The sequence below is a fragment of the Crinia signifera genome, chromosome 7 (genome assembly GCF_055691185.1).
Source record: "Crinia signifera chromosome 7, ASM5569118v1, whole genome shotgun sequence".
Lineage (NCBI taxonomy): Eukaryota > Metazoa > Chordata > Amphibia > Anura > Myobatrachidae > Crinia > Crinia signifera.
The window spans coordinates 168017260-168040283 of NC_139223.1; the positions used below are offsets into that span (position 1 = coordinate 168017260).

Sequence of the window (23024 nt, forward strand, 5' to 3'; positions counted from 1 at the left end):
TACCCATTGTGTTACGTCACGTGGCCATGTGGTGCAGGCTCCTCAAAGATAGGGGCTAGAGACACTATTACCCATTGTGTTACGTTACGTGGCCATGTGGTGCAGGCTCCTCAGAGATATGGGCTAGAGACACTAGTACCCATTGTGTCATGTCACGTGGCCATGTGGTGCAGGTTCCTCAGAGATAGGGGTTAGATACACTAGTACCCATTGTGTTACGTCACATGGCCATGTGGTGCAGGCTCCTTAGAGATAGGGGCTAGAGACACTAGTACCCATTGTGTTACGTTACGTGGCCATGTGGTGCAGGCTCCTCAGAGATAGGGGCTAGAGACACTAGTACCCATTGTGTTACGTCACGTGGCCATGTGGTGCAGGCTCCTCAGAGATACGGGCTAGAGACACTAGTACCCATTGTGTTACGTCACGTGGCCATGTGGTGCAAGCTCCTCAGAGATACGGGCTAGAGACACTAGTACCCATTGTGTTACGTTAGGTGGCCATGTGGTGCAGGCTCCTCAGAGATAGGGGCTAGAGACACTAGTACCCATTGTGTTACGTTACGTGGCCATGTGGTGCAGGCTCCTCAGAGATAGGGGCTAGAGACACTAGTACCCATTGTGTTACGTCACGTGGCCATGTGGTGCAGACTCCTCAGAGATAGGGGCTAGAGACACTAGTACCCATTGTGTTACGTCACGTGGTCAAGGCTCCTCATAGATAGGGGCTAGAGACACTAGTACCCATTGTGTTACGTCATGTGGCCATGTGGTGCAGGCTCCTCAGAAATAGGGGTTAGAGACATTAGTACCCATTGTGTTACGTCACATGGCCATGTGGTGCAGGCTCCTCAGAGATAGGGGCTAGAACTAGTACCCATTGTGTTATGTTACGTGGCCATGTGGTGCAGGTTCCTCAGAAATAGGGGCTAGAACTAGTACCCATTGTGTTATGTCACATGGTCATATGGTGCAGGCTTCTCAAAGACGGGGGCTAGAACTAGTACCCATTGTGTCATGTCACGTGGTCATGTGGTGCAGGTTCCTCAGAGATGGGAGCTAGAGAAACTAGTACCCATTGTGTTATGTCACGTGGCCATGTGGTGCAGGCTCCTCATAGATAGGGGCTAGAGACACTAGTACCCATTGTGTTACGTTACGTGGCCATGTGGTGCAGGCTCCTCAGAGATATGGGCTAGAGACACTAGTACCCATTGTGTGTAACATCATGTGACCATGTGGTGCAGGCTCCTCAGAGATAGGGGCTTGAGACACCAGTACCCATTGTGTTACGTCACGTGGCCATGTGGTGCAGGCTCCTCAAAGATAGGGGCTAGAGACACTGGTACCCATTGTGTCATGTCACATGGTCATGTGGTGCAGGCTCCTCAGAGATATGGGCTAGAGACACTAGTACCCATTGTGTCATGTCACGTGGCCATGTGGTGCAGGTTCCTCAGAGATAGGGGTTAGATACACTAGTACCCATTGTGTTACGTCACATGGCCATGTGGTGCAAGCTCCTTAGAGATAGGGGCTAGAGACACTAGTACCCATTGTGTTACGTTACGTGGCCATGTGGTGCAGGCTCCTCAGAGATAGGGGCTAGAGACACTAGTACCCCTTGTGTTACGTCACGTGGCCATGTGGTGCAGGCTCCTCAGAGATAGGGGCTAGAGACACTAGTACCCATTGTGTTACGTCACGTGGCCATGTGGTGCGGGCTCCTCAGAGATAGGGGCTAGAGACACCAGTACCCATTGTGTTACGTCACGTGGCCATGTGGTGCGGGCTCCTCAGAGATAGGGGCTAGAGACACTATTACCCATTGTGTTACGTTACGTGGCCATGTGGTGCAGGCTCCTCAGAGATATGGGCTAGAGACACTAGTACCCATTGTGTCATGTCACATGGCCATGTGGTGCAGGTTCCTCAGAGATAGGGGTTAGATACACTAGTACCCATTGTGTTACATCACATGGCCATGTGGTGCAAGCTCCTTAGAGATAGGGGCTAGAGACACTAGTACCCATTGTGTTACGTCACGTGGCCATGTGGTGCAGGCTCCTCAGAGATAGGGGTTAGATACACTAGTAAACTTTGTGTTACGTCACGTGGTCATGTGGTGCAGGCTCCTCGGAGATAGGGGCTAGAGACATTAGTACCCATTGTGTTACGTCACGTGGTCAAGGCTCCTCATAGATAGGGGCTAGAGACACTAGTACCCATTGTGTTACGTCACGTGGCCATGTGGTGCAGGCTCCTCAGAGATAGGGGCTAGAGACACTAGTACCCATTGTGTGTAACATCATGTAGCCATGTGGTGCAGGCTCCTCAGAGATAGGGGCTAGAGACACTAGTATCCATTGTGTTACGCCACGTGGTCAAGGCTCCTCATAGATAGGGGCTAGAGACACTAGTACCCATTGTGTTACGTCACGTGGCCATGTGGTACAGGCTCCTCAGAGATAGGGGTTAGATACACTAGTACCTATTGTGTTACGTCACGTGGCCATGTGGTACAGGCTCCTCAGAGATATGGGCTAGAGACACTAGTACCCATTGTGTAACGTCAAGTGGTCATGTTGTGCAGGCTCCTCAGAGATATGGGCTAGAGACACTGGTACCCATTGTGTTACGGCACGTGGCCATGTGGTGCAGGCTCCTCAGAGATACGGGCTAGAGACACTAGTACCCATTGTGTCATGTCACGTGGCCATGTGGTGCAGGCTCCTCAGAGATAGGGGCTAGAGACACTATTACCCATTGTGTTACATCACGTGGCCATGTGGTGCAGGTTCCTCAGAGATACGGGCTAGAGACACTAGTACCCATTGTGTTACATCACATGGCCATGCGGTGCAGGCTCCTCCGGGTGCTTATATGTTAGGCTGGCCTTGGTGCTGCTATATTTGACAAGTGGCAAAAACATGACTAGTGAGTGGAACATAAAAGAGGGTGGTCATTGGTAGAGCTTTGGTGCAGCCAATCCACCAAGACCACTGGAACAGATTATGGCATTATAGTAAATATTCTGCAGATCATACATCAAATCAGAGTGAAAGCTGCTCAATCAAATTAGTAATGCCCCTCAGGTGCTCAAACAGCCGGACAATTCCTGATGACAATCGAAAATGGAGATTGGCAAACATCTATGATCTCTCAGGGAATTGGCAAAAAAACAGCAGGCTAAACATCCCTGACTTGCTTTTTTGGATCAGGCCAGCAAGTCCATTTTCTCGATTCCCTGACCAAACCCGGAAATTGCCCCGATAGTCCACTGATGAATGAGCCCGTTTAGTCTGTGGTCCAATTGTCAGTCACTCAAGAGTTTTAGCAACTGCAAACCTGTACACCACCCATGCAGCTCCACTAACATTACAACTAGGTGCAGGGCGCACCCTTGGCTTTGGGCTCTCTAGACCCAGTTCTAGAAACCGGTTAGTGTTTGCAAATGTGTGTAATAAATAGCAGGACATAGATTGTTTCCATGTAATCAGGATTATGTGTATCTATAACAACACAAATTCATTTACTCCTAATCTGCATAAAACCGACAGAGGGAATCCTTCATAAACCGCAAACTGTCTGCCTTGCGCGTTTTTTTTTTATCTAGTATAATTGACTTTTTATATTCAATGCATGAAACAGCTGTGAAAGTGCTGCTTAGTAACCGTAGCCGTAAACGGTTCCGTCCTGGGTTATGCCGTAAAAAACATTTTGCATCCAACTAGAAACTTTTTTAGCAGCAAAATGTTAAATCATTTACAATATTATTTTGGAAAAAACGATAATATGATTTATGGGGGCAGCACAGTGTAACACTTCATTTAGCACTTTTTTTTTTTTACTAAACACTTTTTAGCATTCTAATTAATAACTCTCACCTATGTAACACTAATTAACACATAATGCGTATGCCTAGTTCTTATTAACACCTTAGCTACTACTGTGGTGCCTGGAGCAGGTTGGCCTTTGCTCACCTGGGGACTGATTCAGCAAGGCTCGCTCTCCCCTTCGGAAGAGGGAACGGGTGCCACTGGCAGGCATCGGCCCACCCACGTTGCCCAGGAGAACGCCCATAAAACACTGCTCCAGCCCCTGCCCAACCCTCTCCCTCCCCTACCCGTACCAACGCCTCAGCGACTGAGGTCATACAGCGGACCTCTGCATGTGGTCCCCGGCCTGAATCAGGCCCTTGATAAGGTCCCGTAACCTGGACATGAACCTTAGGGATGCACCAGATGAGGTCATCTTGATGCTAGTTGATGGGCCCATATTTTTTGGCCAGTATGTTAGATTGCAGAGGTCCCTATAATAATATAATGATTTGGTACTGTAGTGGGGGAATCTGCATTATTTTTTATTTATGTGGTAAAAAAATATAGTTTTTTTCTATGAAACCAGGATTATTTGGATCGGATACAAAAAAAATTAATTTATTCCCAATCTGCAGAAAAAAAGACTGTGGGAATCTATCAGAATTTGTGATTTTATGGCCATTTGTCAGAGAATATGAATGATAACTCCCAAAGTTTCTATCACTCATGGTTAGTGGTTGGGTGAAGCCATTTATTGTCAAACAACTGTGTTTACTCTTTTTAAATCCTAATGACAACAGAAACTACCAAAATGACCCTGATCAAAAGTTTACATACCCTGGAGATTGTGGCCTGATAACATGCACACACGTTGACACAAACGGCTTTGAATGGCTACTAAAGGTAACAATCCTCACCTGCGATCTGTTTGCTTGTAATCAGTGTGTGTGTATAAAAGGTCAGTGAGTTTCTGGACTCCTGAAAGACCCTTGCATCCTTCATCTAGTGCTGCACTGACGTGTCTGGATTCTGAGTTATGGGGAAAGCAAAAGAATAGTCAAAGGATCTGCGGGAAAAGGTAATTAAACTGTATAAAACAGGAAAGGGGTATAAAAAGATATCCAATGCCAATCAGCAGTGTTCAAACTCTAATCCACATATAACTTCAGCTGAAATACAGGACTCTCTGAAAAAAAGTGAGTGCCAAGTGAATTTGTCAAAATAGGTGTGAAAGTTGCCAAGCGCACATCTGTATTCATCATAATGACCGGTAATGTCACCTTATAAAGGAAATATAATCCTTTTTTACACATTTTTTATTTGAATTTATAGAACAAATGTGAGAGACGCTGGCATCTTTAGCAGATATTTTGCACATCTCTCACTGAGATGTTGGCACTAAAAGGGTTAATATTATTATTATTATATTTTTTTATGAAATGACAGCAAATAACAAAATAATCCTTGCAGGAAAAAAAACGAATGACAGGTGCAAATCCAGCGCTATTGTACAACACATGAATCCCCCCATAGAGTTAAGGAGCAGCATCAACCTTTTAATATATAGGATAACGTTTTTCCCCCTGATGGTGGAGAGCTATGAAAGGTATCTGTCACCTCACAAATAAACTTTAATTACATGAATACCCTAGGTAATCATTCTGGAGAAAAAGACAAATAAACATGTTTCGTATCTCTATGCAACAGCTGCACTAAGGCCAACGTGCCGTCCCTGTGCACGGCGCAGCGCGCTGGGAGAATATTCGCTTGTGGCAGAAAGGATTAGCAGATTGCATTGTGACATTCTTGGACTTTCTACATCTGTTTACTGACAATAAAAACAGCAGCTGCCCCGAGCAGCAGACGAACAGGTGGCGCCCATTCACGCCGAATGCTAAACTTAACACGGCTTTTTAACGGATTTCTGCGCAACATAAATACTTAATGTATTTTAATGCTTCACCTCCTGCCTCCATTCCCGCCTGGGTATACATTCGGATTCTCTTTCCCAGAGTGTCCTTTCAAAATCTGGAACACGCTTTTGCTGAGATTTCAGCGAATGAATCAGATTTTCCACATCTTGAGCTAATGGTTGCAGATGTGTTTCGAGAACCTGTTCCATCACGCAATTCAGCAACTGTTCAATATCAGATTTACAAGTGAGAGACGGCGTAATTGTTAAGTAAGTGTAGCAGATTTGCAGCGAAAGCATTCGGCAATTAAGCACTAACCTAAGATTGAGCTTGAAATTATACATTTCTAAATGACTCAAATGAATTGCGCCCCATGTACCCCATTTAGGAGCCTTAACGAGCGATGGAATGTTTCTGCATATTAATCATGCAACGCGCTACGCGGCAGGAAACCGGAGACGCTGTGGTTTTCTTTAGCAGCGATGGGTTCCTATAATACGGCCTATACATTACATGACCTGAAATAACTGCAGGGGTGGACGGTTTCAGATGACATCTATCTAGGAAATAAATCCTTTAAAATTATAATCTCTGGGGACGGCTTTAGGTTCGCTCAAATCCGTTCCACCATACTGTAATTACAGCCGCAATACGCCTAGGATGTAATTCAGCGCATTTCTTAAGCGTTTTATATACATAGGTCATTTAAACCAAAACAAGGTTTTCGATCCAAAAAAAAAAAAGATATTTCTACTTCCTACTGGAGCTAGAAGTAAGATTTTGCAGCACATTTCTTGCAAAAGAATAAAAAAAAAATCATATCTGCAAAGGTGATATTAAATATTATCTCAGACTGGTTTAGCTGGAGCTGGTCCAGAGGTTAAAGGGGGGAATGGGTTAGAACTGAGTTCCACCACCTCTAATGTTGGGGGGAACCAGTTCCCTCTCCACCAAGGCACCGCACAGTAATTCAAAGAGGAAAGACTGCGTATGTTTGCAGTCTAGTGAACAGGTAAACTCTGCCCCCGATCTGGTTAGTTCAAGTACTAACCAGGAATAATATTTGGGGTCTGATTCAGAGATGGAGGCAACGCTGATGTCGCAATAAAGCGCCTGATGTCTGTCTGTGTATGTGTCTCGCACAGACTTATATAATTAAATATACACTTAGCACACAATCGGCTGCATCGGGGGCGGTGACCGGAGCAGACGGACAGCTAGGTTGCACTGCCGGCATTGGCTCTCCTCCTGACATTCGATGGCTGCAGCAGCAGGCAGGAAGGTAAGGAACAGGACAGTAGTGACAGTGTGGGCACTGAATCATATGTGATGATGCCATGCTAGCTCAGTCATTCATTACCACAGCGCATGTGTGGCACATGACAGGGGGTTGGCAGGGGTCGATAGGGGGGGGGGTGTTGCTGTGGGGGCAGTGGCGCAACTTGTGGGTTTCGTGCCCAGGTGCAAAAATATAATGCCTCCCTCCTCTTCCCCAATCTAAATTCACAATATGCCTACATAACAGGGGGTGACAGGAAGAGGCAGTGGGTGACAGGGAGTGGCAGAGCGAGGCAGAGGGTGTCAGGGAGAGGCAGAGGGAGACAGGGAGAGGCAGTCAGGGAGAGGCAGTCAGGGAGAGGCAGAGGGTGACAGGGAGAGACAGAAGGGGACAGGGAGAGACAGAAGGGGACAGGGAGAGAAAGAGGGTGACAGCGAGAGGCAGAGGGTGTCAGCGAGAGGCAGAGGGTGTCAGGGAGAGGCAGAGGATGACAGGGAGAGACAGAGGGGGACAGGGAGAGGCAGAGGGGGACAGGGAGACGAAGAGGGTGACAGGGAGACAAAGAGGGTGACAGGGAGAGGCAGAGGGTGACAGGGAGAGGCAGTGGGTGACAGGGAGAGGCAGAAGGTGACAGTGTAAGTTTGCAAACTCATTTTGCAGTGCCCACATATTATGTCACACTGCAGTAGCCACACACAATGCCACACTGCAGCCCCTACACATTATACCACACTGCAGAGTCCAGATATTATGCCACACTGAGGTGCTCACACATGATGTCACACTGCAGTCCACATATTACACCACGATGCTGTGCCCACACATGATGCCACACATTATATCACACTGCAGTGCCCACACATTATACAACACTGCAGAGTCCACATATTATCCCACACTACAGTGCCCACAGATTATATATCACTGCAGAGGCCACATGTACCACTGTAGTTGAAACTCATTACACTGCATAGCAGCACCCACAATTTATACCCAACTGCAGTCACACACATTATACCACACGTTATACCCAACTGCAGTCCCCACACTGTACCACTACAGTGCCCACACATAATGCCACACTGCATTCCTTCACACATTATACCACACGGCTGTCCCCACACATTATACTGTACCACTGCAGTCCCCACACATACCACACTGCAGTGCCCACACATTATACCATTCTGCAGTGCCCACACATTATACCACACGGTTGTCCCCACACATTATAGCACACAGCAGGGCCCACACATTGGGACTTATTCTAGTTCACTCTTTCTGACAAAATCCTTCTTAGATTGACAAAACCATGTGCACTGCAGGTGGGGCAGATGTTACTTGTGCAGAGAGAATTAGATTTCGGTGGGGATTTACTTAAAAGTGAGATCTATATTGCAGTGTAAAAATAAAGCAGTCAGTATTTACCCTGCACAGAAACAAAATACCTCACCCAAATCTAACTCTCTCTGCACATTTTACATCTGCCCCCCCTGCAGTGCACATGGTTTTGTCCAGCTAAGAAGGATTTTGTCAGAAAGAGTGAATTAGAATAAGGCCCATTATACCACTGCAGTCCCCACACATTATACCACATGGCAGTCCCCACATTATACCACACAGCAGGGCTCACACATTATACCACTGCAGTCCCCACACATAATGCCACACGGCAGTCCCCACACATTATACCACACAGCAGGGTGCATACATTATACCACTGCAGTCCCCACACATTATACCACACAGCAGGGCTCACACATTATACCACTGCAGTCCTCACACATTATACCACACAGCAGGGTGCACACATTATACCACACAGCAGGGTGCACACATTATACCACTGCAGTCCCCACACATTATACCACATGGCAGTCCCCACATTATACCACACAGCAGGGCTCACACATTATACCACTGCAGTCCCCACACATTATACCACACTGCAGTGCCCACACATTATACCACAAGGCAGTCCCCACACATTATACCACACGGCTGCCCCCACACATTATACCACACTGCAGTGCCCACACATTATACCACTGCAGTCCCCACACATTATACGACACGGCTGTCCCCACACATTATACCACATGGCTGTCCCCACACATTATACCACACAGCAGGGCCCACACATTATACCACAATGTAGTCCCCACACTGTAGTGCCCACACGTTATACCACACAGCAAAGCCCACACATTGTAACACTGCAGTGCCCGCACATTATACCACACAGCAATGCCCGCACATTATACCACACTGCAGGGCTCACACATTATACCACACTGCAGGGATCACACATTATACCACACAGCAGTGCCCGCACATTATACCACACTGCAGGGCTCACACATTATACCACACTGCAGGGCCCACACATTATACCACACTGCAGGGCCCACACATTATACCACACAGCAGTCCCGAGATATCGTGCTACACTGCAGTGCTCACATATTATATTACACTGTAATGCCTAATACACTGCAGTGCCCACACATTGTGTCATACAGAAGTGCCCACACATTTTACCGCACTGCAGGTGCAGAGAGAGTAAGATTTGGGGCGGGTGTGTTCAACTGAAATCTATATTACAATGTAAAAATAAAACAGCCAGTATTTACCCTGCACAGAAACAAAATAACTTCCCCAAATCTAACTCTCTTTGTCCATTAAAGGTTTGCTTTTGCAAACCAACCAGAATCACCCCATAAGATCCTGGCGCATGGTCTTTCGATTATCACTCGGGCTGTGAATTTGCAGCCCAGAAAATTAAGCTGAATTAGCCCCAAAGGCCAGTGGTCCTTTATCTAAGACTGGTAAAGTAAGAAACATGTTCCGAGAGACATCTCCACCGACATTCATATTTATGTATCTCTTTAACTGAATGTTTTATTCAAACAGGATCAAATGTCCCCAATTCAACCTTATGACATAATCTATTATATAATAGGGAAGCCAACGCGGGAGATGACTTAACAGTTGACAAAGCTTTCAATCAATTAGTATTCTACAGTATCCTACCGTGTCACTGGGACCGCATTGTCCTTTATGTGCGGCACGACAATGACAGTTACTATACGCAAAGCACTTTTTGTGTTCTATATCTGGATTTCAATCCAATTTAATTTTTTTTTTTTTTTTGGAACCCTGCGAGTTCTTCATAAAGGAACTTGGCAATTTATTCTTAGAATTCACATTAGGAAATCTTGCATTTTAGTTATTTCCAGCAAAGCGCCTTCCACCCGGTTATACGGCATGACCCAATGGGACCTCGTCCATGAGTAACTGCGCACAAAGCATTTCCGATGCCGGGACGCAGTTATGTAAGCGGATTAATCAGGCAGAAAACGCGTCCCGCATTTCATAATAATCATCTTGTCTATTGGGGAGAAAGGATCTTGGACTGGAAATGACTTTCGCATCTCGGCTGATGTGGGAAATGCTACAAGACACAATAAATATCCCCATAGCGAATCCCATGATGTAATGCCGGGCACTGCAGGGACTGAGGTGTCCGCGTTACTATGTGTTCCCAATTCAGTTATGATAACCGTATAATTAAACAGTTGACACTTTGATTGCCGTCCATTGTCCGCATGCAAAATATTTTTATTGGCAAACAAAAGGCACGCTGGGCTTCACGAGACATAGAGACGGTTTCATGATCCGAGACGTTGTCCACCACAGATGCGGGGGTTATGTGGGGTTATTCCGGCCCTCCATGTTCCACTGATGGGGCCTTATTCTGGTTGATTCGCTCGACTGCGAATTCGCATGGGGACCGATGTTTTGCTTATGTATGGCAACATTTCTGTGAATGTGTATACGAAAAGTATTTTCTCGGAGTGTACAGTCATAGCCTTGCAAGCGGGGGGGGGGGGGGGGGGGGGTGTTTGCGTGGAGAGGGGCGTGGGGCGTCGGCCTGGGTCATTAGCATATGTGAACGCCAAGCGTTTCATTGGCGTTCCCATGGAAACGCTGGGCATTAACACATGCTAATTCGTTAGTGATGCACATGCGGGAGGCGGACAGCTGACATAACCGGAATCCCTGGAATTCTACATGCATAGGTAAGAGTGGTCTGGACCACCCTTACCAATGCGCGTGCCTTCGCCATCTGCGACCATTGAAAGATGGGTGAGGTTCCCATTGGCATCCGAATGGATGTTCATGTAAAGCATCAATTTGGAAACCTTGGGAACGAACCCCGCTTGTGATTGGGTGGCGCCGGCTAACCATTCGCAAGGTGGGGTTAGGGTGACTGGCAAGGATTTGAATTCGCATCCGAGCGAGTTAACCAGAATACGGCCCATGAAGCATAATGGGGCTTATTCAACTGGCTACAAGATTTTTGCAGCAAACATTAACACGGATTTGCACTATCCAGTTGTGAAACATTTTGGGGTAAGTTTATTAAAGCTTTTGAAAATGAAAAAAATTTAAAAGTGATGTTGCCGATAGCAACCAATGAGATTCTGTGTATCATTTTCTAGGATGCAATAGAGAAATTATAGATATAATCTGAAACTAAAATCCAAATCAGACCTGACAGGTGGACGGACCTCTCTATAGGTGGAATTAGTGGCAATACAATAGCCCCGCAGACTCCGCGGTCATAGGGAGTCGCGGAGTAAGTATGAGCGCCGGGGGGTCTGCGGGGCTGTCGATGCACTGCAATGCCAGGACCAGCCTGCCTTAACCCTCTGCTTGCCCTCACCTACAGATCTACTTGTCTGCGGTCCCGGCGCTCCTCCTGGCTCCTGCAATGAAAAATACCCCCACACAAAATGTCCGCCCCCTCACAGCAGACATTTTTTGAGGATGCTAGAGGATGTGGAGGCCTACTCTGGCATCCTCAAAAATGGTCTGCTGTTAGGACAGTGATTTTCAACCTTTTTACCTTGCAGCACACTAAATAAGATTTTAAAATTGCCGAGGCACACCATGAGATCCCCACAGGGGCAAAACACATTGGTCCCCACAGGGAAAAAAAACCCTAAAGGCCCCTATATAAAAACAATCATACTGGTCCCCACAGATACCAAAAAAAAAATACATTGGCCCTTTACATGAAAAGAAGAGACCAGTAAATAACAGTTGAACTGGTGGTGGCTGTAAACTGGTTTGGGCATCTCTAGATCTGGGCGCACACTTGAGAATAGCTCAAGACACACTAGTGCGCCACGGCACAGTGGTTGAGAAACACTGTGTTAGGAGAAGCCATTTTGTAATGGTTATTATCATTAGCAGAAGCCAGCCAGGAGAAGCGCTGGGCCCGCAGACAGGTAGATGTGCAGGTCCCGGCCACAGACCCGGCGGCGGCGGGGTTAGGCAGGGTTGTCCCAAATTCAGAGACTGTATAATGAGAAATGTTTGAGATGTCTCCATGGAAAGGTAAAGGACAATCCTAGGAAACCAGGATGATTAGGTGATTTCCAGAAAGTGGAATCACAGGTGCGGAAAAGGCTTTTTATACGGACCTACAGTCATCGAAGTCTAAAACCCATTTTCTAAGCGATCTGTACAGATATTAAGCACTGGTCGCTCTGTGTGTGTGCTGACCAGTGACAGCAATGCACGGTCCTGCAACTTGGGACACATCCCCCCACAATGCCGCCAGCAAACACCTGAATTACTGCAGAGGGGAATATTCCATGTGGGAGTAAAATGCAATAATATTAAATGCATAACACCAAACTGTCCCGACTTCCACAGGACAGTCTGTTGTTGTTTTTTTGGCTGTCCCACCTGGGGCTGGCCGTGACCTGTGGTGGTGGGGGGGGGGGGGGAGTAGTTGGATGTCCCCTACAACTTGCTGCTCTGCGGGGAATAGACGCTAACAGCATCTATTCACTATGAAAGAAGTGCTGGGGGCATGGTGAGCAGCTCACACAGTGCTGGCAATGTTGCCCCCCCCCCTCCCTCCCCCGGCAAAATGGTGGAAAAAAATGACAGCTGGAGGGTTGGTACTTTATCTCTGCAGACTTTACCACTCTTCAAGGCTTAGTTCATAGACACCCTTAGTGAATTAATTGTCAAAAATATTCGATCCCCACTTTTTCAATGTTTTAACTGTAGTACTTCAAAGTAAAGGTTTTCAATATTTAATAATGTGTCTCCGATATAGTAAGTATGAGTCCCGTTATACGTGCGATTGGGGAAGGAACCTGACATACTTCGCTGGGTGTTGTCCTGGAAGCAGACACTCATAAATCACATTCTCCATTCTAGGAATTTCTCGGCTTTCTTAGAAATGATTACATGACAAATCAAGAATTGAGATACGTGATTCAGGATTTCCGTCACTGACTAAATTATAAATTCACCACGGCCAGTTCCAGCAACGCACGTAAACCAAGAGACAATAACCTCACAACACAACTGGCCCTGTATCACAGCATCGGCATGTGGCTCTCTGTATATCAGGCTAGAAACACCAGCTCAGGATATACAACCACACCCTTTTTATTAAAATCAGACAGACCAAACTAATTGACTTTGAGACTTGTGCGTTTTCTGAAATTTTGCTCTGAAACTGTACTGATATTTTTACTACTAAAAATGTGGATTCTGTTCAATGATTAAATTATGTAAATAATAATTATACATAATTCAGTATAATTGTTTTAACAAATAAGTCAATTTGTTAATGAAACAATACTGATGTTTAAATAGCTATTGTTTATGAAGTTTTCCAAATAGAAAAAAAAAATTCTGAAGTCTTTTTTTTTTGTTGCCTGGGAGAGGAGAGAGACGTGGCTGTGCCGCTTGGGAGAAGAGGCAGGCGTGGCTCTGCTACCTGAGGGAGGCGTGGCTCTCCTGCCTGGGAGAGGAGAGAGGCGTGGTTGTGGTGCCTGGGAGAGGAGGGCTGCGTGACTGTGCATGTCTAGGAGAGGAGAGAGGCGTGGTTGTGGTGCCTGGGAGAGGAGGGATGCGTGACTGTGCATGTCTAGGAGAGGAGGGAGGCGTGGCTGTACTGCATGGGAGAAGAGGCAGGTGTGGCTCTGCTGCCTGAGAGAGGCGTGGCTGTGTTGCCTGGGAGAGGAGGGAGGCGTGACTGTGCATGTCTAGGAGAGGAGGGAGGTGTGGCTGTGCTGCATGGGAGAAGAGGCAGGTATGCCTCTGCTGCCTGAGAGAGGTGTGGCTGTGCTGTCAGGGAGAGGAGAGAGGCGTGGTTGTGTTGCCTGGGAGAGGAGGGAGGCGTGACTGTGCAGGTCTAGAAGAGGAGGGAGGCGTGACTGTGCTGCATGGGAGAAGAGGCAGGTGTGGCTCTGCTACCTGAGAGATGCATGGCTCTCCTGCCTGGGAGAGGAGAAAGGCATGGCAGTGCTGTCTGGGAGAGGAGGGAGGTAAATGTGGCTGTGCTGCCTGGGAGAAGAGGCAGGTGTGGCTCTGCTGTCAGAGAGGCGTGGCTGTGCTGCCTGGGAGAGGTGGGAGGTGTGGCTGTGCTGCCTGGGAGAAGAGGGAGGCAAGGCTGTGCTGCCTGGGAGAGGAGGGAACGTAGCTGTGCTGCCTTGGAGGAGGGGGTGTGGCTGTGCTGCCCAGGAGATGAGGGAGGTATGGCTGTGCTGCCAGGGAGAAGAGGTAGGTGTGGCTCTGCTGCCTGAGAGAGGCATGGCTATGCTGCCTGGGAGAAGAGGGAGGCAAGGCTGTGCTGCCTGGGAGAAGAGGGAGGTGTGGCTGTGCTTCCTTGGAGAGGAGGGGGTGTGGCTGTGCTGCCCGGGAGAAGAGGCAGGTGTGGCTCTGCTGCCTGGGAGAGGAGGGAGGCATGGCTGCGCTACCTGGGAGAGGTGTAGCTGTGCTGTCTGGGAAATGGTTAGGCATGACGTGTTGCCGGAGAAAGGGGGGATGAGTGACTCTGACTTCTGGGAGTGGAGGGAGGCGTGGCTGTGCTGCCACGGAGAGGAGGGGGTGTGGCTGTGCTGCCTTGGAGATGAGGGAGGCGTGGCTGTGCTGCCTGGGAGAAGATGGAGGCTTGGCTGTGCTACCTGGGAGAGGTGTAACTGCGCTGTCTGGGAAATGGTGAGGCATGATGTGCTGCCAGAGAAAGGGGGGAGGAGTGACTCTGACTTCTGGGAGAGGAAGGAGGTGTGGCTGTGCTACCTGGGAGAAGAGGCAGGTGTGGTTCTGCTGCCTGCTGGGAGAGGCATAAGGTAGCTATTGAGCACCTTATTAGGATCACAGATCAGGCTGAGTGGCCTCTGAGAGAAAGCCGCCCAAGGCTGAACTCTTAGGGCCTTATTCTAGTTCACTCTCTGACAAAATCCTTCTTAGATGGACAAAACCATGTGCACTGCAGGGGGGGAGGGGGGCAGATGTAATATGTGCAGATATATTTAGATTTGGGTGAGTTAATTTGTTTCTCTGCAGGGTAAATACTGACTGTTTTATTTTTACACTGCAATATAGATCACACTTTGAAGTAAAACCCCACCCAAATCTAATTCTCTCTGCACAAGTAACATACCAGTAATAAATCTGCACCTGTACCACACTTGCCCACTTTCGAAAATGAGGGTCCCATATATCAGTGTATTTTAGCTATTTAAAAATCTTTGTGTATCATAAATGGTGCTCCAGCCAATCAGTTCTCACTGTCATTTTCCAAACACATGACGGCTGGGAGCTGATTGGCTGGAACGTTGTTTATCATACACAATACGTAACGCAGTATTATGTGTTGGGCCCTAGTTTCAGAGAGTATAAACATTAGTAGTATGTGTTGGGCAGCACTGCGGAGGTTGTGCCATGCCCTACCCAAAGGGTGAATCTGGTTCCACTCAGGGAAGTGTCTTGATGTGGCCTTGCACCCAGGGCCGGTGCAAGCCCTGTCAGCGCCCCAGACGAGCAGCCCGCCGTGCCTCACCCGCTCCGACCCCCCCCCCCGCCTCACCCGTTCCGACACCCCCCCCCCCTCCTCACCCTTGCCGACGGATTGGATTGCTGCTGTCCAGCAGGGGGGGGGGCACCGGGCGCTGACTACTGTGCTCCAGGGGGGGAGGGCAGTGGGCGCCGGGAGCTAACTACCGACAGAGAAAAGGACCAGGGTAGAATCCATTTTAGACATAAAAGCCTGCTATTGGTTCATATGCATTATGCCTTAACAAGGATAAAGTGGAGGGTGATAAAGGGCGAGATGTACTAAGCATTAAAAAGTGATCAAATGGAGAGTGATAACACTCCAACCAATCAGCTCATAATTCGTTTTTCAAACACAGCCTGTGACATGACAAGTAGCTGATTGGAATCGGTGAGACCTTAGGTAGACTTACTCTCTGGTCATTATGACTGCAGATCCTGTGGCTTTTTGGTCTCCGTTGCTCTTCCTGTATAGTTGTTTGTACGTTACCTTGTTTGGCATTCGTCTCACTACCGGTGGAGGATGAAGATCTCTTTGCCGTGAGACTATGTTTTTCAGAACCAATTTTGAAACCCTATTTCTATTTCGTCCATCCCGGTGACACAGCTAACCTTGGTATGTAGGAGGGTCCGCAGGAGCCAAGGCACCTATGCTGAAGTCTTTGGACGCAGGCTCCTCCCTTCTGCATCCCATCATGCTTCAGTTCATTTTAGGTGCCCACAGGAGTGGGTGCTATGCTCGGCTGCTCCTGCAGCCACCGGTTTTTCTTTGGATTTTTAACTAGAATAGTTAGGAATTTTATTATTTTATTAACTTAGTGTTTAGTGCAGGTTTTCCAGTGTGCTGCTTCTGACAGAAGTGCTGCACACTGAGAGTGCAGCAAAGGCTGACAGAAGCGCGTCCTGTGTGCAGGGGTATGCTGTCTGCACCCACTGCACAGCGCTCAAACTCTGCCTTGCTGAGGTTTGCCTGGGCCCTGGGAGTGTCTGAAACCGGCTCCTTGCTTAGAAGGGGATCGTGGGGGACGGACCTCCCACGATGGCAAGTGCCATCTTGGATTAGGCTTATAGACTGAAATCCCACTAGGGAGGTGAAGTCTATTACAGGTGTCCAGCGCAGCTGGACGACTCCAAGTGATCCCAAGGGGAGGCACTGGAGGGGAGGAGAAACACTTGTGGGAGCAGCTAAAACTGGCTACCTTACCCCGCTGAAGCAGAGACGGGGCCAAATGTAATAGGGTGAGAGTTTCAGAAAGTGAGAGATTTTGGGAGAGTTTTCCCCTTTTTTTTAAAGCAGCAATCAATTACACTGCAAAACCAGGTTGATTTTGCCATGTTATTGATTGCTGCTTTAAAAAACATGGGAAAACTCTCCCAAAATCTCTCACCCTATTACATTTGGCCCTTGGTCTCTTCCTGCTCTTTGTGCTGGCGCCATTTCTCTCCATACTGCAGAGCTGAAACCTGGTTCTTCCTTCACAGTGCAAAGGTGCAGTTTCTCCTGGAAAGCGCTATCCCCGCTGAGGTCTCTGGCAGCAAGGCGCAGACAGATGAGTACATGGTTACATTGCTCTGTGCTTTGCCTGACATTGTGCACCGTGGGTTAAATATGACTGACGCATGTGATGCTGCTGCCATGGGGGGGGGGGGGGGGAGCGCGGGACATGTTATTGGACTGCAGATTTTGCGGGGTTAAATTAACATGTGAACAGATGGACCAAGGGGAGTTGTGCCCTGCTTGTGAGTCTGTGCCCAGTGGAGCGCAAGCCCAGAGGCCTGAGCAACAGGAACCTGCGTGGGCTGCTGCATTGGGGAGGTCTATGAATGCCTTGGTTGAGGCTCTTAATAGGCAAAGGGAAAACTTAGTGAAGTCTCCTGGCCATATTTCTTCCTCTCAAACTTCTATGGGCTCCATTGCCCCCTCGCAGGGGGACCCAGTGTTGTTGCAGGTCATGCAGGATACTGCACAGGGGGTTCATAGGATGAACTCCCTTATGGAGCAATTTGCAAAACCTTCTGAGAGTCCTTCCTCCAGATAGCCTTCAGCTACACCTCCTCTGTTAAATTTGGATTCAGATGATGATGGTGGTGTGTGTGAAGAGGATTTAAGTTGGGATCAGAGGGAAGAGGCTGATGCTTCTGTCCCGGGTATTGAGGACTTAATCCTTGCTGTGAAACAGGCATTAGACTTGTATGAGCGGAGGACAAGGTGCAGGCACATTGTGTCTTTAAAAGAATGCGTAGAGATTCTGTGACGTTCCCTTCAGACGAAGGCATGGTTTCCTTGTTAGGGGAAGCTTGGAAAGTTCCAGATAAGAAAGTGACTATATCAAAGAGGTTTGCAAACATGTACCCCATGCCGGAGGAGCATGTGAAATTGTGGGAGAAAGTCCCGTTAGTGGATGCTCCGGTAGCAAGATTGTCTAAGGCCACTGCTTTGCCTGTGCAGGGTGGGGCGGCCTTTATGGACCCCATCGACAAAAAAAGTGGAATGATGCCTTAAAGCAGTATTTGAAGGAGTGGGTTACACACTCCGCCCCATTATTGCTTCAGCATGGGTAGCCAAAGCAATGATTAAGTGGGCTGAGGCTGGGGAAGAAGGCGCAAAGATGGCGTCTAAGGTATCCGCCACATCAGTGTCTGCGAGACGAGCCCTCTGGCTTAAAGCTTGGGAGGCAGACAGTGAATCTAGTTCTGAACTAGAATCTATCATAAAGCAGGCCACGGGGGTAAGAGTACCTTCCTTCCTACCACAGCTAAAGCTTCAGGGTCGAAGTTTGGAGTTTTTAAGCCTTCCTTTCGCTCATCCTTTCGGGGTGGAGCATCCAGCAGTGGACAGGCGGGAAGAGGTAGATTCCCAGCCAATAAAGGGAAAGCTTCCACAACTAGGTTTGGAGCCTTTAGCAAGAAGCAGGTGTCAAAAGGAGAGGATAAGTCCTCTGCATGATGGGGCGGAGACTCCCCGTTCTGGCCTCAGAGTGGGGGGTCGCCTTCTGCAGTTTCGGGAGAGGTGGAACATTCCAACCTCGGACCCTTGAGTTTACTCCATTGTCTCAAGGGGTTACCAGATAAATCTCAGGGGCGGTTCCCCACGGAGGTTTCTCCTCACTCCTTTGCCAAGGGAAGCCAGTTCGCGTACGGCCCTCCTGGGGGCAGCATTGGCACTCAGAGAGAAGGGGGTGATGGTCCCGATTCCTCAGGAGGAACGAAGGAAAGGATTTTATTCAACCCTTTTCTTGGTCCCCAAACCAGACGGGTCTGTCAGACCCATTCTAAATTTAAAGTCTTTAAATCAGCATCTTTGGGCGGATCATTTCCGCATGGAGTCTCTGCGTTCAGTGCTTTGCAGCATAGAACCAGGGGAATATCTGGCATCAGTGGATATTCAGGATGCGTATCTTCATATACCCATATGCAAGGAACATATGGGTGTGGTGACGGCTCCAAGGGTCTTCACAAAGGTGATGGCTGTCATGGCAGCGGCCCTCAGACAGAGTGATAGTGATTATTCCCTACTTAGACGATCTGCTATTTAAAGCAGAATCAGAGGAAAGACTCCAAGAACACCTAACAGTGGCAACAGGGTTCTTACAGGACATGGGATGGGTGCTAAATCTTTCCAAGTTTCATTTGATTCCCACACAGAGATTGCTGTTTCTGGGGGTAATTTTGGACACCCATTTACATCGGGTATTCCTACCGGAGTCCAAAGCAAGAGACATCCGTCAACTGGTATTGATGATCTTGCAGGCAACAAGTCCTACTGTTTGGCAGGGGGTGAAACTTCTCGGCAAAATGGTGGCGACGTTCGAGACACTCCAGTTTGCCAGGTTTCATCCGAGGACTTTTCAATGGAACATCTTTTCTGTTGGTCAGGGAATGCGAAAACCATGAAGCAAGAGAGATTATTCCTATCTCAGGAGACAAAGGAATCCTTAGTCTGGTGGATGGACATAGACACATTGCAGCTGGTGCGTTCCCTTCGCTCTTGGGACTGGGTGGTGATCACGATTGACCCCAGTCTCAGGGGTTGGGGGGCAGTGGCCCTTCACCTATGATTGCAGGGTCTATGGTCCAAGCATGAATTCAAACTGCCAATAAACATATTGGAAATTCGAGCGGTTTGGAAAACTCTTCAGCAGGCGGAAGCTTCTCTGAAGGGCCTCCCGATACGGGTGCAGTCGGACAACGCCACGGCGGTGGCTTACCTGAATCATCAAGGCGGGACTCTCAGCAGGATGGCAATGCAGGAAGTCTCATGGATTTTCAGTTAGGCAGAAATCAACATCCCTATTCTGTCAGCTGTGGGATCTGGAATGTAAAGGCGGATTTCCTCAGCAGAAAGGACCTGCTGGAGGGGGAATGGTCATTACATCAGGAGGTATTCCAGGAGATTATGAGTCGCTGGGGGCTCCTGGAAGTAGATGTAATGGCATCCAGGAACAACTGTCCGAGATTTTGTTCACGGACCATGGACCCAGCAGCTTGGGCGGAGGATGCCATGACGGTTCCGTGGCATTTTTACCTGGTTTACATTTTTCCCCGGCTCTGTCAATTTTCTTCCAGAAAAGGATAGCTTTTTCCCCTGAGGTACAAACATTTTTGTAGGGTGTAACCGGGCTAAAACCTCCATATAGGCAGGCGGTGGCGCCTTGGGATTTGTCGTTGGTTCTGTCAGTATTGCAGAATCCTCCCTTTGAACCGTTAAGGTCGGCTGACCTCCTCCACATCACATGCACTCTCCTTCACACGCTCACCTCTGCACTCCACTCCGCATCGCACGTGCTCTCCTCTGCATCACACACCACAAGTTCACTCTGCTCCCCACCTCACATGCACTCCCCTCCGAACCTCACACGCTTCTACCACATGTGCTCTCCTCTGCACCCCACTTGCTCTCCTCCATATCACACATGCTCTATCGCACTCTACTCCACACGCTCACCTCTGCACCCCACTCCGCATCACACGTGCTCTCCTCCATACCCCACGTGCTCTCCTCCCCACCTCACACACTCTTACCACATATGCTCTCCTCTGCACCCGACTTGCTCTCCTCCACACCACACATACTCTCCTCCGCACCCCACACGCTCTCCTCCATACCACATGTTCTCCCCTCCGCACCTTACATGCTCTCTTTTGCACGCCACCTGCTCACCACTGCACCCCATGCGCTCTCCTCCAAACCCTGTGCACTCTCCTCCGCACCCCACGTGCTCTTCTCCACCCCACAAGTACTCTCCTCCGCAACCCACATGCTCTCCTCCACACCCGACTTGCTCTCCTCCACACCACGCATACTCTCCTCCGCACCCCACGTGCTCTTCTCCACCCCACAAGTACTCTCCTCCGCAACCCACATGCTCTCCTCCGCACCCCACACGCTCCTAGCACATGTGCTCTCCTCTGCACCCCATGCACTCTCTCCTCCACACCACACATACAGTTCTCCGCACGCCACGAGCTCTCCTGCACACCCCACGTGTGGGAAGACAGACAAGTTCAAAATAGTTTCTATGTAGATGATCCCGACATTTATCTATCATTTCCAGATCCTTCACGCTCTGTGCTGGCCGCATTGCTGAATGTCTTTCTGCCAGTTATTCTTGGATGTCCACCTGCCACCGCAAAATGAATCTTTCATAAACCGAGATATAAAGTTTCCAACAGTCAACATGAGGTACTTACTGCCGTCTCTATTACGGATGACAACGTGTCAGTAAACTCTTCCCCCTCAGATCACTAGGCGTCATCCTCCACTCAGAACTTTCATTTCCAAAATCCAATATCTTTAAGTAAACTTTCCAAATTCCTGACGCACCTTCTTCACACGATCACTATATAGCAAGGAACTTTGCTACTGGACAAACCGTATCGCAAGGGGTGCAAAATGCATTATGTTTGCATGCAGGGTAAGCAGTGGCCGCTTTCGCATGCAGCACACATGTATTGTGTGTATCAGTGCGATTCTGAGGCGGGAAGTTTGGAGCTGAAGATCAGAAACAACTCATTTAAGCACAGATCTGACCTGCTGGGGACATGTTACATGATAAGCAGCCATTTTGGATCCCGCTAGAAATGCAGCTCTCTCGCTGTCTAATAAATTATGCTGCAAAATAAAATTTCAAAGTGTTTCATTTATTTAAGGCGTCGTAGTACAAAATAAAGTTGCTTCTCGTATTTATACACGGTCTTATATGCTCACTCCAGAGGGGTTACGCCTTTATTCTGAGCACTGCATGAATAACACAGGGCCAGATGCACTAAGCTTTGTGATAAACAGCCAGCCAATCAGCTCCTACCTGTTATGTCACAGACTGTGTTTGAAAAATGTCAGGTAGGAGCTGATTGGCTGGCTGTTTATCACTCATTTGAAGCTTAGTGCATCTGGCCCCAAGTCAAATATTACTCTAGTCGCACACATCAGGGATATCCGTGAGGTGATGGAAAAATGGCCGACCATGTAGACACCCTCGACAGTCACCGCCCAGCTGTTTCTGCATCCGCCTCATGGTGTCCCTCACGTCATCCTGTGATAGGTTTAGGGGCAGTTGCCGCGCCAACCGCACAGCTTCACCCTAATAACAGAGAACAGGCTGATATTCACATTGACAATCACATGCAGTAGGCCGTTACCCCCGTCATTCCTCAGGAGTTCTGGGGCCAAACTCGGTCCTGACGGAACACTAGGGATATCCGTGCTTGGACACAGACTGTTACTGTATATCAAAATAACCGAGGCACTAATTGGGTGCTTGTGCTCAAAAATGGCTATCCTTAAAACGTGGACTATTAACGGTAAATTTATTAAATCTTCTTAAAAATGATAGCAACATCATCTCTCTAGTATAATATGGATGGTGATTATATGCAGTAATCTGCTTTTCTTATTGTTCGTATGATAGGAGGGTACGATGCAAAAGGGGGCGTGGCTACACAGGAGGGGCGTGGCTTGTCGTCCTGACTCCCATTTCCGTAACTGTTGGGTAGAAGTATGAAGCAGTGATAAGGGAGGAGAAGTGAGCCAGAGGAGGAGTGGCCCATGGCAACCAATCAGCTGCTCCGTATAATCTTATATAATGCACTGAAATTGTTCAGTGCTGATTGGTTGCCATGGGTCACTCCTCCTCCCTTATCA

The 23024-nt window shown here is 48.3% G+C and overlaps 1 protein-coding gene across 1 annotated transcript in view; it reads right to left on the reverse strand.

Annotated features, from left to right (window-relative positions):
- Positions 1 to 22003: 22003 nt before the first annotated feature.
- Positions 22004 to 23024, reverse strand: part of PMS1 (PMS1 homolog 1, mismatch repair system component) — a 58267-nt gene continuing 57246 nt past the window's right edge. Inside the window, exon 13 of the mRNA XM_083154263.1 lies at positions 22004 to 22464. Within this exon, the coding sequence (XP_083010389.1) occupies positions 22297 to 22464 (168 nt within the window). The 3' untranslated portion in view covers positions 22004 to 22296. The remainder of the gene's footprint in view (positions 22465 to 23024) is intronic.